This window comes from Paralichthys olivaceus, chromosome 16 (assembly GCF_024713975.1).
Source record: "Paralichthys olivaceus isolate ysfri-2021 chromosome 16, ASM2471397v2, whole genome shotgun sequence".
Lineage (NCBI taxonomy): Eukaryota > Metazoa > Chordata > Actinopteri > Pleuronectiformes > Paralichthyidae > Paralichthys > Paralichthys olivaceus.
This window is the reverse complement of record NC_091108.1, coordinates 6,335,669-6,362,192: the sequence shown is the minus strand read 5'-3', so window position 1 is coordinate 6,362,192 and position 26,524 is coordinate 6,335,669. Positions and strand designations below refer to the sequence as shown.

General features: G+C 40.8%; 2 protein-coding genes across 4 annotated transcripts in view; one reads left to right on the top strand and one right to left on the bottom strand.

The window, feature by feature from the left end:
* plxdc2a (plexin domain containing 2a) overlaps positions 1-6,095 on the top strand; it is a 7,623-nt gene extending 1,528 nt beyond the window's left edge. Inside the window, exons 2-14 of the mRNA XM_020099696.2 lie at positions 115-335; positions 707-850; positions 1,045-1,114; positions 1,432-1,554; positions 1,666-1,781; positions 1,860-1,959; positions 2,063-2,158; positions 2,346-2,427; positions 3,092-3,152; positions 3,240-3,471; positions 4,104-4,139; positions 4,622-4,779; positions 5,494-6,095. Of these exons, the coding sequence (XP_019955255.2) occupies positions 115-335; positions 707-850; positions 1,045-1,114; positions 1,432-1,554; positions 1,666-1,781; positions 1,860-1,959; positions 2,063-2,158; positions 2,346-2,427; positions 3,092-3,152; positions 3,240-3,471; positions 4,104-4,139; positions 4,622-4,779; positions 5,494-5,709 (1,655 nt within the window). The 3' untranslated portion in view covers positions 5,710-6,095. The remainder of the gene's footprint in view (positions 1-114; positions 336-706; positions 851-1,044; positions 1,115-1,431; positions 1,555-1,665; positions 1,782-1,859; positions 1,960-2,062; positions 2,159-2,345; positions 2,428-3,091; positions 3,153-3,239; positions 3,472-4,103; positions 4,140-4,621; positions 4,780-5,493) is intronic.
* On the bottom strand, positions 6,076-26,524 carry myripa (myosin VIIA and Rab interacting protein a). Of its 3 annotated transcripts, XM_069510863.1 has the most exons (17): positions 26,375-26,524; positions 25,111-25,275; positions 19,388-19,609; positions 17,116-17,240; positions 14,735-14,815; positions 13,827-13,924; positions 13,033-13,113; positions 12,584-12,733; positions 12,084-12,219; positions 11,152-11,708; positions 8,672-10,600; positions 8,409-8,465; positions 7,700-7,879; positions 7,453-7,614; positions 7,034-7,132; positions 6,893-6,953; positions 6,076-6,801 (listed from the first exon to the last, which is right to left on the bottom strand). In XM_069510863.1, the coding sequence occupies exons 2-17, from the start codon at positions 25,218-25,220 to the stop codon at positions 6,785-6,787; spliced, it is 4,065 nt and encodes a 1,354-aa protein (XP_069366964.1). In that variant the 5' UTR covers positions 25,221-25,275; positions 26,375-26,524; the 3' UTR covers positions 6,076-6,784. The 3 variants fall into 3 exon arrangements, 2 of the variants coding, with proteins under 2 accessions (XP_069366964.1, XP_069366965.1); XM_069510864.1 differs by lacking the exon at positions 8,409-8,465; XR_011238707.1 differs by lacking the exons at positions 6,076-6,801; positions 6,893-6,953; positions 7,034-7,132 and having other exon boundaries at positions 7,474-7,614; positions 7,700-7,877.

Here is a 26,524-nt window from a genome sequence, read left to right as displayed (position 1 = left end):
GACGGGACGCCCGCACGTTTTCCACATGGCACAAGCTCTGGAGTTGTTTATGTCCTGCTGCAAGACACAAATCAAGTTTACTGATATTTGAGATGTTTCTCCCACGCCTGTAAGGGGTCTACCGCACAGACACGCAGGGGCTCCTTGCTCCAGAGGGACGGCTGCATGTGAACATCGGGAGTCACAGGGAGAGGAAGTGGGCGTCCAGGCCCAGGTCAGGGGCCCCTGGCTGGGCTGCAGACAAGAGGGGCCACTACAGAGACCAGCACCAAACAGAGGAGTCAGATCTCGACCTGATGATGGAGGAGAGACACGAGAACTCTACTCAGATTGTGGTACAATTACTCTCCACGCAAATAACGTAGAAATCAAGTGTTGAAAATTAAAATCCTGATGTTAGTTCAGGACATAATTTGTTGTTTAAAAAAGAGAGTTTAACTGTAACAGAGGGAAAAACACTGCATGCTGGGATTTTTGATGAATCATCTGTGAATTATGTCTTTGTACATAAAAGGAAAAGGGTTTATCCTTATATTGACCACAAAACTCTGCCTGGATTATATTGTTAAACAGTTGAAAGTGAGGTTTTTGAAAGGGAATGAAATTGATGGAAACATAGAATCTACTGTGATCCAGGCTTCGCACATGAGGTAAATAAGAAAGACGGATGGAATACAAGGATTTTAATACTCATGTTCCTCAACAGGACACTGATCACGCCTACTACACGTCTAAAATCTACGGCCCTGGAGACGCGGCAGGTAAAGAGCTGTGGGTGAACATCGATGAGATGGAGGAGGACGAGTGGAAGGTGCATGGTTCCCTGTCCAACACCCACAGACAGACTGAGGTAAAAAAACTCCCTCTGGGTGGATAATCAGGACAAATGAGTGTTTTATCAAAATGAAAGAGGAGCTGTAGAAATATTCAGATGTAGAAATATTCAGATGAATACTCTGCAGGAACTTAAATGCATCAGTGGAGTTTTATTTTTACACGTATGTCCAGTATCACTTAGATATTTCACCTCCATTATGTTTCCAGAGGGTGAATCTTTCCTTCGACTTCCCTTTCTACGGACATATACTGAGAGAAGTCACCATGACAACTGGAGGTGAGTCACATGGTTTCCTTCCTCACTATTACACAGCCGGCAGAGATTCAAGTGTGTAAATCAATTTAGATACATTTACAGTAGAATAACACAATTTAAAGATATTATAATGTGTGTCCCAGCTTTCATTTGATGTTTTCTTTAATTCTCAACCTCTCCATCTCCAGCATGAACAAAATACTGAAGTTGAAGATGTGTTTAAAATCTGCAGGAGAAATAAATCTGCACAAATAAACACAGAAAAACTCCAACGTAAATCAAATTGAATGAATAAAGATGAAAATTGTATGCAACCTCTGCACGTCTGTCTCCTCCAGGCTTCATTTACACAGGCGATATAATCCACCGGATGCTCACAGCCACTCAGTACATCGCTCCTCTGATGGCCAACTTTGACCCAAGTCTTTCCAAAAACTCATCTGTCTTTTACTTTGATAACGGTGAGAGAGACAGAACCGTCTTCATTTTACTCTCAGATGCAGTTTTTCTCTTGTGGATCTGCTGCAGATGTTTGACTTTGTTGTGCACGTGTGTTCATGTCGTCTCTTCAGGAACTGCACTGGTGGTTCAGTGGAACCGGATTCACCTCCATGACATCCGCCTCGGAACGTTCACCTTCCAGGCCGTTCTGCACAGCGACGGGCGGATTGTCTTTGCATACAAAGAGGTGACTTTTCTTTTCTTCTTCATAGTCTTCCTTTAATGCAGATTTAGTTTTATAGTGTCTTTGTTTTTGCTTTCATAGATTCCTTTTGACATCAGCGACATCAGCACCGAGAATCATCCTGTAAAAGTGGGATTATCAGATGCTTTTGTGGTTCTTCATGAAATAGAGCAGATTCCCAGTGAGTGGCACATTTGCTCCTAAAATCTTTTTTCAACTTTTTAAGGAAAATGTGTGATATCACTAATATTTAACTCCATTATCTCCTTTCTGACATGTTCCAGATGTTCGGCGGAGAACCATCTACGAGTATCACAAAGTCGATATCCTCAAGTCAAAAATCTGCAACTCTACATCAGTGGAGATGGTGCCGCTCCCGAGTACGTTTATATAGAGGTGTTACTGAGATGGAAAAACTTCAACACTCACCTTCCTCAGAAACAACTCATCTCATTCTTTATTATTTAAAAGTGTTCACTGAAAAGGCTTTCAGGGAAAATACATTCAGGTTTTATTTTCAGGCATTAAATGGTGCTTCTTCCTCTTCACTGTTTTCATTGTTCCCAGCGTGTCTCCAGTTCTCCAGCTGTGGTCCATGTGTCACTTCTCAGATTGGCTTTAACTGCAGCTGGTGCAGTCGGCTGCAAAGGTAAACTGGAAAAGCACACAGAGCACATACCACGGAGAAGGCTGCACATTCCTCAAAATGTCTTTTCATAAAACGTAAATCTGCAACCGTTGAAATATAAAGATAAATAAATGAAGAATGTTTGGCCTTTGTACAAGAATTAAATCTTGATTTATCACATTGCCAGTTTCTGAAGCATAGCTTTGATAGGTGCTCATTATCTACATTTGCAATTTAGAAGAATTATAGAATTATTTCCATAAAAAAAAAGTAAAATAATTAAATATACCACAATTAAACAAACAAAATAAAAAAAATTCTGAACACGATGATTGAAGCCATCTCATATTTATAGAATCTTCTGTATTGACATTTATTGAATTATCTTTTAATACATTATTTACATTATAAATAATTATTGTCTTCACTTTTTATTTTGAATCAGTTGAATTTTATCTAAACGTTTCCTAATAAATAAAAAATATCAGAAGCCTTCTTCTCTGATAACTTGCAAAAAATCTTTTGAGGCTTAATTCAAACTTGTCCCACAAATATTTATATTACAATACTATATGTGGATCGAGCACTCAGTGCAGTACTTTGTTCACATATTTGTAAATAAAAGAAAGCTGTGTTAAAAACTCTCCGTTCTCTATACATGAACAATATTTTCTTCCTTCCTCAGATGCTCCAGTGGCTTTGATCGGAACCGGCAGGACTGGGTCGACCTCGGCTGCCCGGAGGAGGTTCTGTACATTTTTATTAGGATTAGTACTTTATCACATTTCTCTTTGTTTCTGCACAAATGATGACACTGATGCTTCTCCTTCCAGAGGCGGGATCCCCGGTGTCTCCGGATAACAGACGTCACAAACGCCACATCTCACCACCTGACGCACACGACCACCCCGGTTACAGCGACCGCGGTGGAGCAGAGGACGTTCGGCATGACCTCCGACCCCCTCAGCGGGACGTCCTCCATCACCAGCCCCTCAACGCGCCGTAGCATCACCAGCAGAAGAATAACGTCCACACCACAGCCTCCTACCAGCAAACCTGCAGAGGGTAAACAAATGTTTTCCAAGAGGCTTTATTAGAAAACTTGATAATTTGCGTGTGTGTAGATAAAGCAACATCATGGATGAATGTGTGTGTTCTGTAAACTCCGACAGTGTGAGGGTCAAGTGGTCAGCTATTTCCCAGGCCTCTGCTAGACCATAGCCGAGCGTATACAGCGCCATGTTAAATACTGCATAGTATCCTCAGCTACGGGAGGATGACTCAGTATGTGTGCATCACTCTGTGGTCTGGTTGGGTCATATATAATATGGGGGGGGGGGGCTGTTGTGTGGTAGTAATGGTTGTTTCCTGAAGACGTCAGTGTCCAACTCAAACTAAAGTACAGCCCTTATTTCACTTGAGAAGAAGGAAAAGTACATAAATTAAAAATATAGTAATTTGTTTATTACAGTTTTATAACAAAAATTAATTGATGGTAGCTATAACGTGAAAAATGTGTAAATTTTTTTAACATAAACTGCAGATGATTCAATCTCGAACGTTCCTTCTGTCGTCACAAACATTTAAATGATGTTTTACTGTAACATCAGAACAATTTTGTGACATTCTAGTGTCATAGTGAGATTTTATTTTTCTACCGAGATACTAAATGTCATGATGTGTTTCTGTTTCTACAGATGACACAAAGATCTCGTTACACATCAATGAAGCACGTAAGTTATTTAATTTAATGCTCATTCATAAAACTTGGTGGGAAGATTACATGGGAGTCACTATCAAAAACAATATGGTCTGAAAAACACGTTTTCCAACATTTCACTGCAAACAGAGAAAATCTAAATCATGTATAGTTAGAAAATGCATTTCTCACGGTATATCTGGGTCCTACAGGACTATAGACCTCAAGCTTAGACAAATAAAAAAATCAAAGGATTATTGTTATTAATTATCTTAATATTTTAACAACCAAATTTGGAAATGATGACTGTATGATTCACATTGTTTTGTAGTTATCTGTGTTCAGCAAAAGTTCCCACACCAACATCTTTGCATCACACCAACTTATGGATGAACTCAACTTGTGTGCAACTTGCAGTATTTTTTATATTTACACGTGTTTTTCCAAGTGTAAAAATATTTTCTTCAGATTATATTTGAACGTGTCTCACCGAGTTTCACCCTCACCTCTGTGCAGCAGCGGACGAGAAGGACACCGGAGAGAGTGACGAGCGGCTGCAGATCGGCCTCCTGGTGGGCATCGTCGTGATGATGGTCGTCATGGCAACAGCCGTCCTCCTGTCGCTGTACATGTACAGCCACCCCACTTCCAGTGCCAGCCTCTTCTTCATGGAGGTCAGTGACCCACAGCGGCTGTTTTACTTCTGTACCCTTAAGAGCAAGTGACGTCCTAAATGTTTCAATTATCATCTTTGATCTTCCTGCTGTTCGTTTTATTTGTCCGTCTGCATTTAAAGTCTCCAGCAGACCTGAAACTGAGTTTAATAAACCTGAGATTCATTTTGTGTCTTGACATTTTGACAGTTAGAGGAAGATTTCCATGAAATTTGGTTTGGATGCTTAATATATTTAAGAAGACTCCTCCTCCACTATCTTGTATCACCATGGGAGTTCCCTCAGAACTTTAGAGATACTCCCTTTAACATCTACATCATTCTGTGGAAACATTTTGTAATGATTTCAATAATTCTCTAACATTGTCTTCATCCACTCTAAGATCAAATCTTGTGGTTTTTTTCCTGCAAATTTTTATTTGAGTCCCAGCACTTCACTAAAGCTCTGTGTATTTTATTTAACTTACACAGAAATATTTGGCATTATCATTAATGTTGTTTAATACTACATTCGGTTACCTCTTCAGTACAGTGTGTTGCCATCACAAAATGTTCTAACATAGATTCTACCCTAACAGTGCTTAATGTTCAGTTATTGATTATATTGTTGAAAATGTGTAAAAACAACTTTCCCTAACACAACTCAAATCAATAACTTCTATTGATTTAAAATCAGATTCTTGTTGTTATATCTGTTTTCCTCTCCCTCACACAGCGACGGCCAACCCGCTGGCCGATCATGAAGTTCAGACGAGGATCTGGTCACCCGTCTTACGCTGAGGTGGAGGCGCCCGGTCAGGACAAAGAGGGCTCGATGGTCATCGACCCCAAACAGTCGTTTGTGATGTCAGACAGAAGAGAGAGCGAACAGAAGGAAGGATTCATAGTTCCTGATCAGAGGGAGCGTTTCCTGGTCTCAGAGAGCTCCTGACCAACACTACACATCCCAGAAGGCTTTGGGGACAGAGCTGGTTCTCTATGTAAGTTAGTATTTTGTGCTCCAATGCTGAAATATTTCTCTATTTAGCTGCTGCTCAAACTTTAACGACAGAATTTGAGCCCAGAGAGGAAAATTTTACTTCAGATGATTTTATGTGACAGTTTGGCTTCGTGTTTACTTGCTGAGCCACAGAATTTTTTTATTTCAAACTGGATAAAAACTTGTTTTTACTTTACTCAGGTCACGCACTCATGTTTACTGCTATGTTTGTTTCTCGTTCCCACACCTACTTCACACGCAGGAATGTCGTATTTGGGTGTCAAGTCCTCATCTTTACACCACCTTCACCCGGGGAGCCACTTTTCACATTTGTTTTATTTTCTGTTCTTAAAAATAAAGGCAGAAAACAACAGGTACTGACTGTTTTGCTGTACAAATACGTACACTACAAGATGGAATATACAGTTTACATCATCCATAATATTAATGTTGGACAGTCCTTCAACATCTTTCTAACGTGCTGTAGTTGTTCTCCTGTACTGTGAACTGTATATTCATGATATACAGTACAACTGCTGATACGGTGTCTTTTTATCACTACACATCATTTGTAAAACTTTAATTATCAGACAGTTAAATGTCCAACTCATTGCATTGAAATGACATCGATAAAAAATATTGTTTTTAAACAGAATTACAGAATATCTACTTTTATCTTAAAAGTAAAAACTCAAATGTTTGCGATTTTTTTTGTTCTGGGTTCAGCTGCACTGTCTGTCTCACACAGTTGGATCAATTTCAAAACTGTTTCAAACTCAAATCAGAAAATAAAGTCATTTTATCGACTGTACATTTCTGAAAACGACACCAGAATCAATGATTTCCTGCACATCGACTAACAACCTACATAGAGCACTAGTGTCCCAGATTAATTGAGGTATGTTTAAGATAAAATTAAGGCAAAACAAAATCCGACAGGATCATTTAAGACGGGCTTGTAGGCTGCAGGGTCAAAGGTCAAGGCACTGCTGTGTTGGAGGTACTGCAACGGTCCTGGGTCCATGATTCAGGTTTCTTTGTCCTCTGAGAGAATTTAAAAAAAAAACATTCATTGAATATTGAAATATATATTTGAAAAACACTTCAAAACGTTCAAACTCAAAAGACACAGAACCTTTCACTGGTGGAGCAGGTAATCGCCTCCTCAGCTGTCTGGTTGAGTCGAGGGTGACCGGCTGTGGAGAGTCATGTAGAATGTGTTTGACATAAAGTTCTGACTCATATGATAAAGGATCAGTATTCAAAGGTGTTGTACCATAACTGGAATGGATCTGGTCTTAGTGAAGCGTGACTGTGTGTCCACATTGAGACCTGCACTCTTCAATGCAGCGATTCTCGCAGAGATGTCGCCGATCTGCAGGGTCACGAACAGGTTATACAGTACATGTTTATACCAACAGGGGGCGGTACAGCTTGGAGTGAACATCATGCATCCTCATCAGACTTATGTTATAGTAGTTATGTGACTTTTAAACTATTGGACCTTCCGTTATAATCATAGATTGTGTTTAAAAATGGATGTAGACTCCGGGTGCGGAGAGTGACTCCAGTGCTGAAGGGCCTGAAACTTGTATTCTCTCTAATGACCAGCAAAAAAAAAAAAAGCGGTATAAAAATGTAGGATCTCTAAATATTCCACTTACGTCTCCGACCATTGGTCCAGTTTCAACCCACCTGTAGTTCAGACTGTTGGACCTTGGCAGCAGCTGATGCCACCTGCTCCTCCAGGAAGGACAGCTCCATGTCAGAGGTGGAGCTGCAGATTCCCCTGGCACACTCCTCCAGGTCACTCAGCTCCGCCTCCAGACTGAACACTGAGCCAGCCGCCACATACACCTGCAGCACGAACCACAACACAGACTTTAACTCACGGGGATTATACACAAACAAGACAAAGAAAGTGAAATGAAGTCAAGCTTACGTTCTCCTCCAGTCTGCAGAACTGTTGGTCCAGCTTCTTGGCGTCGGTGTTTGGGGGCAGGGAGGTGGAGGAGAGTCGGGCGTCGTCTCCTCCCTCGACTCCCTGCAGCAGCTCCTCAGTGGCGTTCAGCACCTTCAGCACCTGAGTGGTGATGCTGCACAGGGACACCGCTGAATACCTCTACAACACACACACACACACACACACACACATTTTCTGACTCCTTGTGTAAAACAGTAAAATGTATTTTTCACTTCTTCTGACGTCGTTAACTTAGTTTTATCCTTAGAAGTGATTTTTGATGCCTGAAGAAACTTGACCAGAGTGTTTCACATCTATGTCTTTGTCACAGTGTGAACAGAAAGTGGAATCCTCAATTTAAAAATCTTTCAAATTTAAATTTAAATTTCACTTTTACAGTTTCTGAAAGAAAAGCTGCAACCTCGGCCGAGCAAACAGACTTTGGGTTTCGAACCAGCTCAGCAATGGTCCGATAAAAAGATAAAAACTGTGAAACGCATCACTGCTTTAAATGAAGTCGAACCAAAAACACTTTGTTTGTGTGGGGGAGGAAAAGTAACTTTGGTAAAAAAGTTGCATGAAAAGAATTTGTGAAGATAAAAAGTGCAAAAGAAGTAGAGCTGCTCATTCATTGTAAGAAATACATTTGTATTCTCCACTTTCCTACAGGAAACCAGTTTGTTCTCACCTGCTGCAGAAGAGTTGACACTAACTGTACAGTTTTGTAAAGCTCGGCGTCAGTACCCTGCACAGCACAGACAAAAGAAAGAGAAGAAGACACAGCACAGACATGGAGGTGGTAGTTAGCCGAGAGGTTAGTGAAGTAGTTAGTAGTACTAGTAGTTATGTTAGTAAAGTAGTTATGTTAGTGAAGTAGTTAGTAGCAGTGCAGAGAAGATGTGATTGTTTTGTGATTGTGAAGTTGTGTATGAAGAGAAACGCGGTGCTTACATGTTGAATCTCCTCTGGTGACAGAAAACCCTCCTGAAGAGAAGAGCTGTCGTCCTCCCTCTTTTCTTGTGTTTCCTCCAGTTTCTCATCCTTTTCTTTACGTTCAGCAGTTTCCTGCGTCTCCATCATTTTCTGCTCCACCGCTATTATTCCACTTCCTTCCTCTTGTTCCTCATCATCCTCTTCTTCTTTCCTACACGTCTGTTGAGCCTCATTTGTCTCGAGATCCAAACTTATTCTTTCTCTTGGATCTTTTTCTTCCTGCTCGTTTTCCTCAGTTGCATTTTCTACTTTTTCTCTTGTGCTGTTGCCCTCACTTTGAATCTCTTTCACACTTCCTGTCTCCTTTGAATCGTTTGTACTTTTCGCCTCAACGACCTTTTCTGTGGCACCACTCTCCTCTTTTATTTTAATGTTTCCATCTCCCTCTGTGTCCGACGGCTCTTTATTTGTTCTCCCGTTTTCTGCAGCTGTTTCCGCCTGCATGTCCTCTAAAGTCATCATCAACATGCTGCTGATGATTCTGTTGAATTCTGCGTCTTCCTCCTCACTGTCCGCTGTCCCTTCCCAGCTCTCCTGACACTCTTCGCTTTCTTCTAACTTCTCGTCTTTATTTTTGCCTGGCGTCTTTGCCTCTGGCTGATTGTCTCGTTCCACTCGTGTCTCATTTGAGTCGATGATCTCTGTTTTCTCAGCTTCAACCACCGGTTTCATCTCGTCTCTTCCTCGTGTCTCTTTTGAGGTTTCAGCCTCATCTTCACCTACATGCTCCTCTACAGCTGTTATTTCATCCTCACTCCTCCCGGGTATCTCGATCTCTCTTGTTTCAGGATTTTCTCTCTGTTCCTCATCATCCTCATCTCTTGCTTTTTCATCCTCACTCTTTGTTTCCTCACTTTCATCCCTCAAATCAAACATTTTCACATCCAAATCTCCAAATGATTCTCTCCTGTCCTCTTCTCCTTCCCAAACCTCCTCCGTCTCGAAGCTGCTCTGGATCTCTCCTTCATTTACCACCTGCTCTCTCTCCCCCTCGTCCTGTTCAACTCTATCCAGCTCGTCCTCGGTGGAAGAAAACTGCGAGGCACTGACTAAACTTGCCAAATCTCGAAGCTGAGCGGCCTGAACTGCCTTTTCTGCCCGTAACGTCCACAGTGTCTCCTCGTCTATCCCATGCTCCCCGTCTCGACCCACTCTGTCTAGCTCGTCCTCTGTGGAGGAAAACTGGACGGCATGGACTTGGTTTGCTAATCTGCACACTTTCACAGCCAGCTCCTCGTTGCTCCCACTCTCCTCCTCTGTCTTCCTCTCGTCGACGCCAACTCTGTCCAGCTCGTCTTCTGTGGACGAGAACTGAGTCGCTCTCACTTCTTTTTCCAGCTGACAGAGTTTGTAAGTGAGTCCTTCTGTCTTTTCATCCTCTTGCTCGTTATTGTCTTCATCCCATTCTCCCTCACTTGGGTCAACTCTGTCCAACTCGTCATCGGTAGAGGAAAGGTAAGTGAGTCTGGATTGTGCCACGAGTTTGAATAATCTGCGCTTCATCTCTTCATCATCTACGTCATAATCTTTCTCATCCTCCACTCTCTCATCGTCTGTTCTTCCTTCATCAAAGTCGACTTCCATCTTCCACAACATCTCCTCTTCATCATCTCCATCCTCACTTCCTTGTCTCCTTTCCTCTCTCAGACCATAACCACCAGAGACTCTGTCTTCCTCGAACACCTTCTCTCGAGCGGAGGCCTCTGAAACTCGGTCTGCTCGCTGTTGTAAATTTAAAGCAAGTTCCTCGTCTGTCTGATTCGCTGCATGAACAGTAGTGTCGCTCTCGAGGTCAAAAGGTTCAGGGGACGTGGCTTCACAGGTCAAAGTGTCAGACGTCAGGGCATCAGAAGTAGGTTGGGACTCATTGTCTTTCTTGTTTAAATCCTGAGGACAGAGTTAAATGTGTTTCTGTTGTGAATTAGGCACAATTAAATCAATGAAATTATTAAATCTCATTCAACAGAATTGTTATTACTCCTGCCTTCCGGTTTTTCAGAGCTGTTGTGGATATTTTGCAGCTCTAATTCACGATGCTGCTGAATTACATCAAGTTCTGAGGCATTTCTAATATTTTATTCAATATTTATTCAATTCCAGCTCATTAATATCAAGTAACGAATACAAGAACGCAGGTAGTTAAACAGTAAGTTCATCAGGGATTCATGTTATTATTTCATTACGTTTGATCAACAAATATTAAAAAATAAATGGATAAAATGTCTGTGACAAGTTTTGAAAGTCCAAAATACTAATAAACTTGTTGATCCAATCCAAAACAGTACATTTAAAATCATATGTCAACAAAGAAACACAGCAAACATCTAAAAAAAGTAATAAATCATTAATTGATCTTCTGCTGTTAGTATTTGCCTCTAAATGAATCTCTGTGAAATCTCACGTCATCAGTTGGTAAATGAATGTGATTTATTTCTTACCTTCACAGAAGCTCCTTTTTTACTTTTCCTTTTCCTCCGTGATCTCCTGACTTTCCCCCCCTCTGGCTCAGCAGTCACACAGCTCCTCTCCTCCTCCTCCTCCGTTGCTCCTTCTACGTAGAAGTTCACATCAATGATACTCGTCCTTTGTGATGCTGAAGGTCGCCTGATCTCCGCAGGCACCTTCCTCTTAAAAAGAGCGACCAGTGGTTTTTGAGGTTTCCAGTTCCCCTCAGAGTCTGAAAACAGAGCATCTCTGCTGCCTCTGCGGCTCGTCAGCGGGGACGCAACACTGTCCTGAGTGTCCTGCAGGTTCAAGTTACAGTCCGTCATCTTCCTGTGGATCTGCTGGAGGGCAGTGCCCCAGGAGCTGTCGGGCTCAGGCTTGGTCTCGTCATCAGAGTCCATGCCTTTGTAAGCGGACACCACCCCGGACTCCCTCTCCAAGGCACTGTAGACCAGGCTCTTCCTTTTGGTCAGCAGGGTGGGACGAGACAGCTTGGCGCTCTGCAGGGCGATCCAGTTCCCGTCTGGGCTCTTCAGGACAGAGGACACACCTTTGCATGCAAGCACAGATATCATGCAGACGAGCAGAGGAGGACGACATATGTCAAATACACAAACAAACCAAAAACAAGTACAGCAACAAAACAAGAGGAGGCAGTTATTAGCTGACAGAGCTGAACCCAAACCAAGAGACGAGAGCCTCACACTGACTCCCTGTGTGGTGCACAACTTTATTGAATCGATCCAACATTAATACTTTATTCTAGCACAGAAATCTGGAACAATTATTACAAGAAAGCAATTTTCAACATCATAAAACATAAAACATAAAAATTTAAAATTTTCAGCTCGAATTTGAAATAGGGTTTCTGTGGGTTTGATAATTCCGGGCTTGACTCTGACAGAGGTCACAGCCATGAGCGTACCGGGGTTGTCGAGGCGGTCCACACTCTTCCAGGCAGAGATGGTCGAGCCGCTGCTTTCTTTCTTCAATGTTTGCAGAGAGTCTTGTATCAGACCTGGAGCATAGGTGGACAGCAGTGAGAAGGCAGAGTGTGACCTCTGAGGAGAGAGAGAACACGTTTCCAAGGGTGTTAAAAGATGATAATAAAAATCACAACGGTGTGTTCAACAGTTTAACCAGCAGAGGTCAGAATTTACCAGCATGTACCATTCACACCTGCATTTATAAACTCCTCACTTTTTGTTTTTCAGTGTTTTCAGGGTTACCACTTAGTTTGGGAAGGGTGAGATTAGGTTTGGATAAGGGTTAGATTAAATTAAGGGTAAATTAAGATAAACGTACAATAATTTGTGCGAGTCCCTCCATGACCCTCCAGGTGTGTGTGTGTGTGTGTGTGTGTGTGTGTGTGTGTGTGTGTGTGTGTGTGTGTGTGTGTGTGTGTGTGTGCGTGCGTTCTGTTACCCAGAGGCCTGGTTGGTGTGTGAGTGAGCAGGAGGCTTCATCACAGGCGGACTGATGATGATGAAGATGAGGGTCGGTGTTCTGTCCGAGGGGCAAGTCCTGCTCGTGCTCTGTCCTCATCTCAGCCAAAGTCTTCCTCCTGCTAATGATCTTCAATACACAGACATGTTGTTGATGCTTCTTGCAGCTCCGGTACCACATCAGAATATACAATATATATTCTTCATCCAATGCATATTAATGGATTTGTTGTTTTATGCGTAGGAGGAATATGTTTGCAGCAGAACAGCTGTGATAGCTTCACTCGGTGACTTACATTTGACTGTTACGTAACAGAATCCCACACAGTAAATCAGCCAAATTACAAAGTATGAAACATCTGTCTGTGCAAAGTGACTCTGCAGCAGCTCAGACATGCATCATTAAAATCCCCCTTTTTTTTTTCTTACTTTTTGCACAATAGTTTTTGCCAGTTCGTCTATGAGCTCTCCTCTGTGCTCCCGCAGATAGTTTGCCTCATTCTGCTTCTCCTGGTAAACAAACAAACACACACACAAATAAGAAAGCTTTTAAACACCACACACACACACACACACACACACACACACTATAAGCTGATTACTTCTCTAAGTATATACTCTGAATATACATATTTTATGTACTCTGTTCAAAAGCTTTGGGTACTTTAACAGATTAGTAAATCTCTTTGGACATGCATTACTAGTTCTCAGTGTCCACTACTGTACTTCAGATTTATCCTACCGTTAGCATTTCTGGTGTCGTAAAATGATTAAGGAATTTATTTAAGTTGTGGATGCCCTTTATAAACAATGAGACCTTGCAGATGGTCTGTTGGACCACTACTATTTACAACACGGCCGCCATTTTCTTAAGAACAACATAATTACAACCTCCTCCACTGAAAGTGTCATATGGACTGTATAGGATAATCCTTAGGGTCCCCATAATCTGACTCAGAGGTCCTAAACCAGAGGTCAGATTAAGGGAAAACTTGATGACAATTTTAGGATATTTACCAAAGGGAATTTATAAAAGACAAATAAATAAACGGAAACATTAACATGACAGTACTGAGTACAGTCTGAAAATCCCCTCTAGTGCATTGCTGTTTATACAGAAAAATACAAATTTCTAAACTCTGGGTGACAGTGAAAATAACAATTTACCCGAAAATGTATTTTTATAATAACTCTATTGATAAGACATGAGCAACAGCAATAACCTGACTGGCAGTGTCGAACTCTGCCTCAGAAATGGCCTCGTCTATGGCTTCCTCTGCCACCCGCAAGGCCACAGTGAGCATCTCCGCCATGCTGTGCTCTGCAGACAGAGAAATACGAGAGTTCGGTCTGAATCATCCCTGAATTCAAGGCAAAACATTAGTTAGTCAGTGTAAGTCAGTGTAATGACAATAAACAGGAGTGATTGAATCCTTTTCTGTCTCATTATGTTTTCGAGCTCTGCGTTACTCATGTGTTCCAGCCTCGTTCAGGTTACTGAGCCACCGCAGACAGAGGCATGACCATCAGGCTGCTGCAGCTTTTCATTCATGTTTGCAGTCACTCATCTGGTTAGTGCAGTGAACCGAGAGCTCAGTGGGACCAGCACCTGTATTTTGATGCACTAAAGTAATCAAACTATCCACTCTCCACTGTGTTAAGGGCTGTGAGGTATAAGGAGGGTATCAGCACAGTTGGGGATAAATATTGAGTTTATGGCTTCCTGAGTGGATTGTTCATTTAACCTTGAAGTGGATAACAAGGCCTCTGAAGGTCAGTTGTGATACATTTCTTATGGAAATGAAATTCAGTGTTCGCTGCAGGAAGCTGGATTAACAGTCAGGCAAAGAGGGCAAGCTTGAGTTAAAACAGCTATGAGCATCAGTGTCATCACTACCATCTGACATCATGGTATAGGGAGAAATTTTGTAATCAAATGCCAATTTCAAATGTAATTCAAAAGTATAAAGTAGTAAATACTTAATTGTAATAGCTATAAAATACTATATTATTTATTATACAAATATGGTGTAAATATATTATAAATATAATAACTTTTTATTTACTGTCTTATTTTTTATGTTTAATATTGTCAAACAATGTTTTATGTATAAATCAAACATGTCTGTACCTTCACTTTGTCTGTAGAAGGTTGAGTCACTCCCACAGACGCTGCCCTCATTGTAGAGGCTCTCCTCATAGGCACTGCCCTCTGTACACACACACACACACACACACACACACACACACAGATATAAAAAGACATAACATCAATGTAATTATTTATAGACTAAACAAAGAAAATGGTTGATAATATTCACACTGTAAACATGAATCATTTAAAAACCTATTCAGTCTGGCAGCATCAGTCTTTAAATGTGAAGTTTGACATTTTAAAGTTCTTTAAACCCGTCGTTATGTTACTGTCCCCCTCTAATTCTGAGTCTTGAGTCTTTGTCATGTCACGTAAATTTTCATGCAACAATGCAGCCATTTGAGATTATGTAAGTGCATTAGCGTGGACTCGTGTGTGGCATTACCAGGCAACCTGATCTGCAGGCACTGGTTCAGAAGTAGAGAACACAGGGTCACTTGCAATCATTTAACGGAGCAGTGAGGGAACCTAAACTGCAGATTATTTTAAAAGGGCAGAGAGAGCTCTGCTCTGATTCTTTGAGACTAAACCTATGGGCAGGGCACGAGTTCACTGGTGTTAGACGTCCAGTGAATGAAAACATATAATGATATTTAGGAGTGTGGATTTTGTTCCTGTGACCCTCTGGTGACTTCTCAGTGCTGTAGTGAGTCAGGACACATTTTAGCCTCAGGACAAACGTGCAGGAGAGTCATGACCGACAGTTGTCTCTTTCACAGCAGTTAAAGGCTACAGTTTCCCTGAAGGCATCGTGCAAAAATGATGAACTGACAGCAACATACATGAGTATATGTGTCACTACAGCGATCGTCAAACTCATTCACAATCCTGGATAATGTTTCAGTTTTGACCAGAGATTGACGTGTGGCTCTGAGCAGAAGCCGCTCAACATTTTTATCAAGAGCTCATGAAATGTTAATGTTTAACGTATCATAAACGCAAACTGTAAACCTTTGTATCATGTATCACCATCTACAGTACCTCCAGTACGGTTCCCATATCTACTTCTCCCAGGATGCAGATATCATGAGCTGTGATCAGTTCAATCATATAACTTATTTAGATTTCTTCATATTTTCAAAGTTTCCTCACTGAATACTGGATACGTATAAGTATTTAACTGATCTACAGTTCAACAGTACTCCTGAACTTGCTAGGCCTGATTCTGGCAGTTTACGTTGTGAATATCTATCAGTTCCGAGCGGGAAAACTCTGCATCTAGTAAATTTAAATGTGATTTAATTAGGGGACAGCTGAGCCTTGGCAGAGGTTTTAAATTTAAATCTGCCTCTTTGCGCATTGGTTTATCAATATAACGTATTTTTTAAAGTCTAAATATTATAGAAGAATGATGGAAGAAAATGCCTGTATGGTTAAAACTACGACAGTTTGACTAATGACGCATAAAAAGATCAGATTTTTACTACCACTACGTTTGTTCTCTCACCCACTGCCTCTGCTCCTCTGGGTCCCTTTGCTCTTTGACGTTACTCTTTACAGGAGGATGTCTGTGAGCGCTGTTGAGTCACTGGGCTTTGGTGGAAAATGTTCCACTGCTACGTAAAGCTCACACACGATGATGCCTATACCCCACAGCTCTTAGCTCCCAAATGTCAGCTCCATTATTTCTGGTGCTTTTCATGCAGCATCACATTTGTCTTATGCAAAGTAACATTGGTATGAGTCAGACGATGCAGATGGGTTTTGGCAGCTGAATGCATACAGCTGAAGCGGTGCAGGTCTGTCATAAACAAATTAAAATGCATGATACGTTGTGTGCCAAGTGTAAAATGCAAAAAGAGCGTCCTAAATCAGAGTGAGACCCAGAGTGGCGTCCTGATGCCGGCCCACATCAGGCCTCCTCCCACCAGGGTCACATCTCTGCATCATCTGCAGCCGGCATCCTCCACAAAACACCATTCTCTCACATCCCTGATCCGTTCAATCAGAGCTAGAAGCTTTGAACTAATGACCTGGAGATGAACTCCTCCTCCTGTTGTTCTGTCTTCATGGAGGAGCACGTGCTGCTCATTCATAGTAGAGCAAATACATCTTCCCCTGTTTGTGCCACAAGTTTTACATTAATCTGAGGAGCTGCGTAAAGAAATACGACACAGTGGAGTGGGAATAAGACTGAGATGATCAAGAATGAAGTGTCACAATGAACTGACATTAAAGGAGCAACGATTGGTGAAACGGAGAAAATCTATTAAGCGCTGATGGACACCTGATGAAAACCAGATCCAATATTTACCCTCTATTTCTTTTTAGGGCTTTAACAGATTCCATGAAACATTTAACACAAGGTAAATTAAACATAAACATTCAATATAAGTTTAGGACTGGATTAGGATTACCAGTCAGCTCTGAGAGCACACTGTGCTTCCTGTAGAGAGTCTTCAGCACTTTGGCGCTGCCAAATCTTTTGAAGCGCCTCTTCACATTAGTGTAGAACCACTCCAGTGACTGTGTCTTCAACAGCCTGAGAGAGACAGACACAAACAGCAGACGTTTAACTTTTTATTTTGTATCTTCTGCAGGATGAAGGGAAACATAGACATCATCAGAAGCCTCTTTTTCTATTGGGTGACAAATCTCACCACTGCATTTATTTTGTATAAAAACAGGCTTTGCATCTTAAATTGGAATGAACACTCTCAACACTGTGAGTCAGACAAACTCCACCACATATTTAGTTTTAAGGACACAGGTGGCCTCTAGAAACACACAGAGGTACAGAAGATTATCTGTGACCCATCACATCCCAGTGCACATTCAAAAATGTATTTTAGTTCAGATTTGTGTTCTCCTCTGCCAACTGCACTTTTACAAAGTTGATGTCGTGTGTACAGTTTGTCTCACAGGCACAGATGAACACATCCAGCTGCAGGCAGCTGTGCAGCTTCACCTCCACTCTGCAGCTTCACTGGAGCTGCAGGGTGAAGCCTGTTCACAGGAAACTCAGTTAGCCTGAGGAGCCGCTCCGAGAAACGTTCATCTGTATGCATGTCTGTGAGTGTTTGTGCATAAATTCAAACCACCTATAAGTGAAAGGTTACACAACAGAACATGAGTTTGAGAGTCAGGTTATTTATGTCCATGATTTTTCCTCCAGAAAATTAATTAGTTAATTAATAAAACAGTCCTTGTTTGCCGTATCTACAACAGTGTCATGTACTTTAAATTAATCAAACACTGTCAGAGTGGACTTTGATTTCAATCTAAATTTCCTATGATACAATTACAATAACAGTTTTCATACTTCACCTTCACGTTTCTTATTCGAGATGGAAATAAACTGGGATTTAATTGAATGTTGAGGAGTGACAGCTGAGGAGTGACAGCTGAGGGACGCAGCAAAGAAACTCATGTCAGCATCTTTAATGAGTTCCCATCTGCTCGCTGAGTTTCCATGTGTCGGGGTCTGGGTGGGAGTGTCTGCAGGAGGTGTGTTGACAGGAAGAGAAAGTGACACAGAAAGTCTCCCAAGTTTTAAAGTGTAACTCGTCGTCAGGAAACTTCTGCAGTCTGCTCCCTCATACAGGCGTCTCATTACGATGATGGGTTAGATGAAGTAGAGAACTTTGAGTTTAGAGCGGAGGAGTGTTTGATGACAGGACTGTTTTTAAGTGCTAAATCAATAATTGTATCTCAATTGGGTGAGATTTAAATACACCATGGTCTGCATAAACTTCTGTCATCAGACAAGAACGCTGAAATATTGAACGAATCTGCAAAACCCCAGATTACAGATTACAAATTCTTAAATATCTTATACTAAAATTCTAGGTCTCTGCTCTGTGTTTACTGCAGTGTGGTTAAAACATTTAGCATTGCACTCCGATATGTTATAGAACAGTTATGCCAGTGGTGAGTAATGTCCCTTCCAGCTCCTCGCCTCCAGCAGAGATGAGGAGGTCTGGTGACATCACTTCTTTTGGAACAAATACCCTCCAGACACTTCTGGTCTTCAGCCCCAATCAAAGCTGACGCAAGTGATGCCCCTTGAGGTAATTTATCAGATTTCACGCAGCTCCCCCTGGAACTACCTCTGCACAGTGGCTCTAAAAAGATATTTTTTCTTGGAGCTAATCACTGGCATTGAACAATTTATGTGGGGCACAATCGCCCAAAGTTGTATGCATGTGTGTGTGTGTGTGTGTGTGTGTGTGTGTGTGTATGCACATATTGCAGAAATTAAGAGAAAACCCTTAACTCACTTCACCACTCATAAAAATATCACAAAACTAGAAAATATTCTAAATTCAACTAGTATGCCTGAAATACAGTGAATAGAACTGTGAAATACTTTCGTTATAGAAAGCGTTCTTTATAGAAGAAATGGAGACTCTAGATATTTGTCCAACAAAACAAACAGGTGAGTCCGGTTCCCTCTGTCAGGATGTGTGAAAATATTCCAGCCACTGATCAATTCATCCTGAACCATTTCTTAGTGACCCTGTTTTCCGTATTATGTTCTAAATCCATCTCTCCAGCAGCAGCAGAGTAAGACCTTAATAACCTTTGACGTCATCGTCAGACCCTCATCCTTAACTTGGCCTCCGTGCATGAGGCACATACACACATACTTAGTAACTGCAGCACCAGCACTACCACGGCTGACCTTACCTGCTCTTCTGGCAGGCGGAGCAGAGCCAGGCTTTGTCCTGCTTCATGTAGACCCTGCAGGCCTTGCAGATGTTGTAGCGGCAGTCGTGGCACTGGCGTTTGGGGTTGAGCAGGAAGGTGAAGGGTAAGCAGCAGCGGATGCAGCAGCGCTGGTTGAAGCAACTCTGCCGTGACAGCAGGAGGCAGCGACTGCCCTCCTCATCCAGCTCCTGCTTCAGTTCACTGTGGGGAGGGGAGGGAGGGATGAGAGGGAGGGAGAGAGGATGGTTAGAGGGAGAGCATACTGAAAGCAGGAGTGTGTGTGTGTAAGAGAGAGAGAGACTAGTGATGAATGTATTAGAAATAATACATATTAATCAGAGAGTGTGTGTGTGTGTGTGTGTGTGTGTGTGTGTGTGTGTGTGTGTGTGTGTGTGTGTGTGTGTGTGTGTGACAGTGTGTAGGATGAAGACAGTTGTTGAGGGTTTACTGTGTCAAATAGAACACACACACACACACACTCTCTCTCTCTCGCTCTCTCTCCCGTTAATAAAGATGAATCAGAAATGAAAGTGCTTTTAAAACATTAAATCATTTTATCATTTTCTAAATGATTAAAAAAAAAGGAGCGACAGTATCTATCTCTAATGTACAATTCTAATTCCAAGTGTGAAGAGTGAGAAATAATCATCCATAAACGTCTGAATATTCGATCAGCACATTTTATCTTTATATTCATAAGAACGGTTGTCTGCCGAGCTCCTGTAAAGGTTGCAGGAGGAGGCTGAGCTGAATACTTCATCAGTGTGTTCCCTCGACAGCAGGAGCTTTTCTGTCTGCACGGCTCCGGATGCTCAGGGAAAGTAAACAGCATTAGGTTCATAGCTTTAGAGGTTTAGAGCTTTGGCAAACTCCAAAGAACATTTTATATGACATTATAAAATGTTCTTTGGAGTTTGCCAAGTTTTGTTTATGTAAATGTACAAGTAAATGTAGATGCTTTAATACATAAAAATGCTCTTATTCATTTTAAACTTGCAACATCTGATTCTCTCATCACTTGAGGTCAGCGAAAGCAAGCTGAGAATATGTTTTTATTTATATGATGAGAGAACTCATGTTTCCAAATGATTACTAATTTTAGCTCTGTTTTCCGCTCCACCACCTGCTGAGAGAAATATCTGTCTTCTTAGCTGTTAAATGCACCACTGTGTTTGCCAGGTAGTTGCTAACTTTAGCGTATAAAGGAAATCTCTCTTTCACACACTACAATATTTTTAAAACATGTGCAGAAACACCAGGCAAAAACAAAGAGATAATACATTTCAGTAGGAAAACAAGATTGATATATGGGTGAATGATAGAGGCAGAGTACAAGACAGTGATGTGAGTCTGGGTGAAAAAACAACAACATCCATTACAAGGCTGCACAGACACGACTGAATCATTTATAGGTGATTGTTGCTGGAGACTGATGGAGTCTGACATCATGAGGAGAGCGGACGGGAAAACACACTGTGAGCTTCCAGGTTGGTTTCATTTCAGGTTTAAATGAATCAAATTCAAAATGTGAAGGAAAGAAAATGTGGAGCTTTTGTACAGATTGTATAGACACACACGTTTGTTTGTGTTGTGGTGGAGGGATGATGCCTTCACCTGAGAAAACCCCATTAAACATGGTGCAGATGCAGATTAAGGGGCGGATGTAGGTTGTTTTTTTTACTTTCCTTAACTATGTCTTATAACAAATAAATCACTTTGTTATCGGACCACTTCTTCTTTTTACTTTTATATTGTTACTTAAAGAGTTAGACAGTCTGTGTTCGGTCTTGGTGGAGGTTTGAGCATGAGGAATCTTTTTTTTTTTTTTTGATTCGATGTGGTTTAAATTCTACTAATATTTATTCCACTATAGTAAATGAAGAAATCAGCATTTGAGAAAGTAGAATCTGTTAATATGGATCAATCACCAAATGATTTCCATAATACTGCAACTTTGAAATTCTTTTATAAAAGCCACATTTCCTTGAACATTAACGCGACTGTTCAACTGTCAAACTATAAAAATTTAACAGTGTCCTTAAATGTGCCTGTCTGACAGAGAGAGACGACTGCTCTCTCACCACAGCAGCACACTCCATTACTCAGACTCAATGGACGGTATAAATAACATAACAACACACACACACACACGTTCATAGCAAAATAAAAGATAGTGAAGTAACACGCAGAGTTACACATGCACACAACAACAAAGCTGTAAACACACCTCTGACAGAGTAAACAAGAACAGCAGCAGCAGCAAGAGTCATTTTTCTTTCATTTAAATGACACATGAAACACAGTCCAGGCTCAGCAGCTCACACTGTATCTGGAGAGCAGCTCTGTCCTCACACACCCTCGTCTAAAGGAGCTTTCTAACTTCCAGCGTAAAAAAGAGAACAAACAGGTCGGAGCTGCGTCAGACGCAATAATCCTCAGGAAAAGTCTGGTTCTTGGTGATAAGCCTCTGTGACATCTGCTAATGTTTACTCACATTAGCATGGATTGGTTTATTTTGTATTTTTCTGGTGTAGATGGGGATCACTTCTCTCTCTGTTCAGGAAGATGCAGCATGTTGTTTATTATGAGTAATGTGAAATATACCAGAGGTACTTCTCTTCATCAGCGGAGCCTTGTTAGCTGTTGATACGCTTAACCAGAGAGTTCATAATAATATAATAAAAACAAAACAGTAAATGTCATGGGCTAAAGTTATGTTAGGTGTAATAGTAGTGGTGGTAAAATATATTTTATGCTGCTGTTTTTATTTGTCTTTGATTCAATTAAATTAGAATAGCACACAGTTGAGTGCATCCCTCCACCAAGGCACAACACAAACATAGATATCAGTTCATCAAAATCCATGAATTATTCCCAGGCAAAACTGAAAATGTCAGAAAATCCTGGATAAGTTCCCTCATCCAGAAATACATTATCAGTAATACAGACGTGGAGTATTATTTGCTTGGTTTTGATGTTTTTGCTGTCGTCTGGATAAACTGGATCCAAAATGTACCGTTGTGCACATGTGTGTTAACAGAATCAGTGTAAATGCATTTACAGTCCTTTACATGCAACTACTAAACTCTGCCTAATTTCAGAGATTATAAGAACTAATTAGTGAGTTTTAGTACTGTAGTATAGTATTACACTGGATTGCATTAAACTGCAAATACACTAATTATATATCAAGATTATAAATGTATAATCCAGATTATAAATATATTTCCATTAGTTGAGCCTTACTGTTCAAATAACCCAGATAAAGTGTTAAGATATAATGTTTGCAGCAGTGTTTTAAAGCCTTTACTCTGCTCAACCACAACATAAATCCTGCAAATCTCATCCTGAGATATTTCCCTTTGTCGAGAGTAAAACTGAAACTGCAAACTTTCACTGGCATGATATTAGTTTGTGACATACACCTGACACGTCTTTTACACCCATTGATATCCAGACTTCTGAACAAGGTCAACAGCAGTGACGCGAGATTCAGTCCAGATCAGCTCTGAGTTCCTCTGCATGAGAAACAGCGAGGCCATCTTATGAAAATTGAACATTACATTGAACATGCTCGTTTATATTCCTCCCATGACTTCAGCTGGAGACACTGATTGCTTTCCTATAAATACCCTCCCCTGTCCATCAGTCATCGCTGTTTGTCATTCTGTGAGGCTGCTGATTCATCTCAGGGGGAGTCGCTGCAGAAAGTGAGAAGCGAGATTCATAAAGTCTGAGTCCACTTAACAACCCGAGGAAGCACAGCCTGCGTGACACAAGGGATTTTATCTGATATTAGAAAACTGTACGTGTCCCTATGTATCAATATACCTCTGCTAATAAAGACAAATGGTGCGAACGTGTACCATTTAGGAGATTTTAGTAATTGTAGCCGTAAAGAAAAACATTATCATAGAAAAATAGATCCAAGCTCTGAGGAATTATCTTCTTGGCTTCTTCATAATCAGAAACAGGTTTGAAGCATCAGAGAAATGTCAGCATGTGTCACCTCATACCTCGTAAACAGATTAGCTGTTCGTAAGCACCTTACTTGCTGAAATTAGAGAAAATGGAAACACTCACCACTTAATCCCTCTTGGTCACATCACAGAAAAAACCTTGTGGTTGCAATGAATCAGATAGAATTACTTAAATCATAGTTTCATTGGTGTCTGTCAGCTGATAGTTAGGTCCAAGTAGTTTTAAAGGGCCCTCCATCAAGATGCACACACCATCATGGGCCCTGAACTGAGACGCGGCCCCTAAGAACGGCTAGTCCACAACAACAATTGTGTAGGACCCCCCCAGGTCCCTTTTTCCAAGGGTCTTTGGGGACCCTTGGAAAAAGGGACCTGAAAGTATAATCAAAGCTGATACCACTTGGTTGCAGGAATCTTAATTCGAGGAAAATAAACTGACCAAGCAGAAGTATGTACAATGAAGTAATTCACTTCCAACTGAGTGTACTGCAATAATCAAGTATTGACAAGTATATTAGCTCCGTCATTTTAACTTTCTCATAATTTGACATAATTTGTCCACTAGAGAGCACTATTTTTTAACAGCATAGTTTGTATGTACCTGTCTGAGGAAACACAAACAGCATTATGAAGATACCATTATATTATTTCTCTTTTATTACTTTACTGTCAGAAGTAGCAGGATTTTACATTGGACTGCCACAAGATCAACCTAAATACTAAAACAGTGTCCGCTAACGGCAGACTGAAATTATTCCACTGATAGATGTATTATTCAATTCAATTTCATTTGCATGTTGCCAAATTACACTATACATCATCCCAAGACACAAGTCGCAGAGTGAGGTCAAGAACTAAATGAGAAACCCAACAGTTCCTGCAACGAGCAGCTAAATGACTCCATTATGAGATTAAACGAGAGTCTGTGTTCATGATCTACTGCATGGAATACAGAACACAGACAGGCCTACTAATATTATATTATATTATCAGAATGAAAAACTGAGGGGATGAACCTGCTCTGTCGAGACTGGTATAAATTAAGTTCCCGTTTGTCACGTGGGTCAAAATACAGACAATGGGGCTTGAGGCAAATGTCCACGTTAAAGCCTCATGCATTAGAAGCTACAGGAAATTACAGCAATTTATTTTATCTTGAATATTTGATGTCAAAAAAACAACTTATCATTTGACTGCATCCTCAGATTGACGAAAGCATTGGGGAGGATTAAGGCTGTAAGAGCGCCGGGGGGAAATGACCTAACTGTGTTATTCTTAACTTCTGAATACAAATCCTTTCCGACTATTATGCACCTCTCACTCTCCACCCAGACTCAAACCCACGTAATTAGCATATCATTCTTGTATTTCTGTTCATGTGTATTGTGTTCGGGCTCTAAAGGCTTGATTGGTTCTGAGGAAGCTCGTGTGAGTACAACAGGAAAGGGCTGTCACTTCCTGTCCCGCATTTAGAGGACAGTCCTCAGAGCAGAGAGGCAGGATGGGAAATTACTGAAATGCCTCGAAAGCCAACAGTGTCTATAATAAGAATCCTGTAAATTCTCAGTGCTTTCACAATATAAGTAAAGATTCTTTTATATTTATATGTGTTGTTTTTAGCCTTTATTTATGACTCGACTGAACAGTTGGTGATTTGAGAGAATCTGATGAAAATTAAAGCAGCTACAGGCTGATGATGAGAAAGAGTAAGACTGAACTCACCTGAGTCGCTTCTCCTCCTTCTTGCGTAACGTCATGTCCCTCTGCACCACCTGCAGCACGTGCTCCGCCTCATTGTCCGTCAGTCCTGACAAATCCAACTTCCGACCCATTGCTGGTAAATGTCACTCAGGCCCTCTGACCAATCAGTGAGCTCGCTGTTGTCATCTGTTGAACAGAAAATTACAGTTTGTCAAGAAAAACAACACAAAACACAAATTGTTCAATCACTATTATTTAGTATTTTTTGAAGTACTTATACTTGACGAGACTATTATATTTTATGCTTCTTGATACTTTAGTTCAACCACATTTCAAAGAAAAATATCTTTACTCCATTAAATTACACATTTATCTAGCAGATATTATTAATATTTTCAGATTAGGACCTTTAAAAACATGATCATGTTATAAAATGGTCAAGTCAAGTCAACTTAATTATCAATAATGCCATATGTGCAGGACATACAGAGAATTGAAATAGCGTTTCCCTCTAATCCCCGGTGCAAACAGCATTAAACATGAAATATAAAATATAAAAAATATAAGTATTTAAAAGTACAATATATTATGAATGTTACATAAATTAACTTATCATTCACCTGGACATGATTATTTATTAACCATTATAACTCTCTTTTCACAAGAGACCATGTCCAAGAAATATCAATATCCGAGAAATAACATGCTAAGGCTCTGCAGACGACACACGTGTAGAGAAATGCAGTGATATATATGTTAGTGACTGCATCTATCACAGGACACAAGCATCAGACCTGATACCACCATGCAGCTCAGATTCAAAACAAACTGTACAGTCCAGAACCGTGTCAATATGAGCTCTGCAAACTCAAGCCCCTTACACAAGTAAAGCAGGGGAATTAACACCAGGCAGGATTTGGGATTTCTGTAACAGCATTCCTGAGCAGGAACTCAGTCTTTCTCTGTCCGACTCAAAGTTGAACTAAAAACAACATTTGACATGACAGTCTATCAGTGTTTGCAGTTAATCTATGTGGTGCTCGAATATAGTGTAAATATGTTCTTATAATATACTTTTTTCATTTAACTTTTCATGCATCAGTTGTGTTATTTTACTGGGATGTTACAAAAGGATCAACATCTATCAAGACTAGAACAAAGATCAGAAAAAGACCAGAGTTATTCACACATACATGGGTTTGGTCAAAATAACTCCAGACTGCAGAAACCAAAATCTCAGTACTTTCTTTTAAAGTAGTTTTATATAAGAATGTGTAAAACTCACTGATCTCTGCCTCCGTCTTTCCTGCGGGTTTAAAACAGGATCACTGCACCTTCACCGAGGAGGAAAAACACTTTCAGTCCTTCAATCCTTGAGGACTCTCTGCCCGGTAATACAGATGTGATGTCAGCAGGAGAGTGAGTGTGTGTGTGT

Excerpts from the sequence above, each read along its gene's own strand:
- myripa (XM_069510863.1), bottom strand. The coding sequence starts at position 25,220 with ATGGGTCGGAAGTTGGATTTGTCAGGACTGACGGACAATGAGGCGGAG. Across the intron at positions 12,220-12,583 it reads CACACCAACCAGGCCTCTGG|AGGTCACACTCTGCCTTCTC; the intron begins GTAACAGAACGC and ends CTCTCTCCTCAG. Across the intron at positions 11,709-12,083 it reads GGACCGCCTCGACAACCCCG|GTGTGTCCTCTGTCCTGAAG; the intron begins GTACGCTCATGG and ends TTGCATGCAAAG.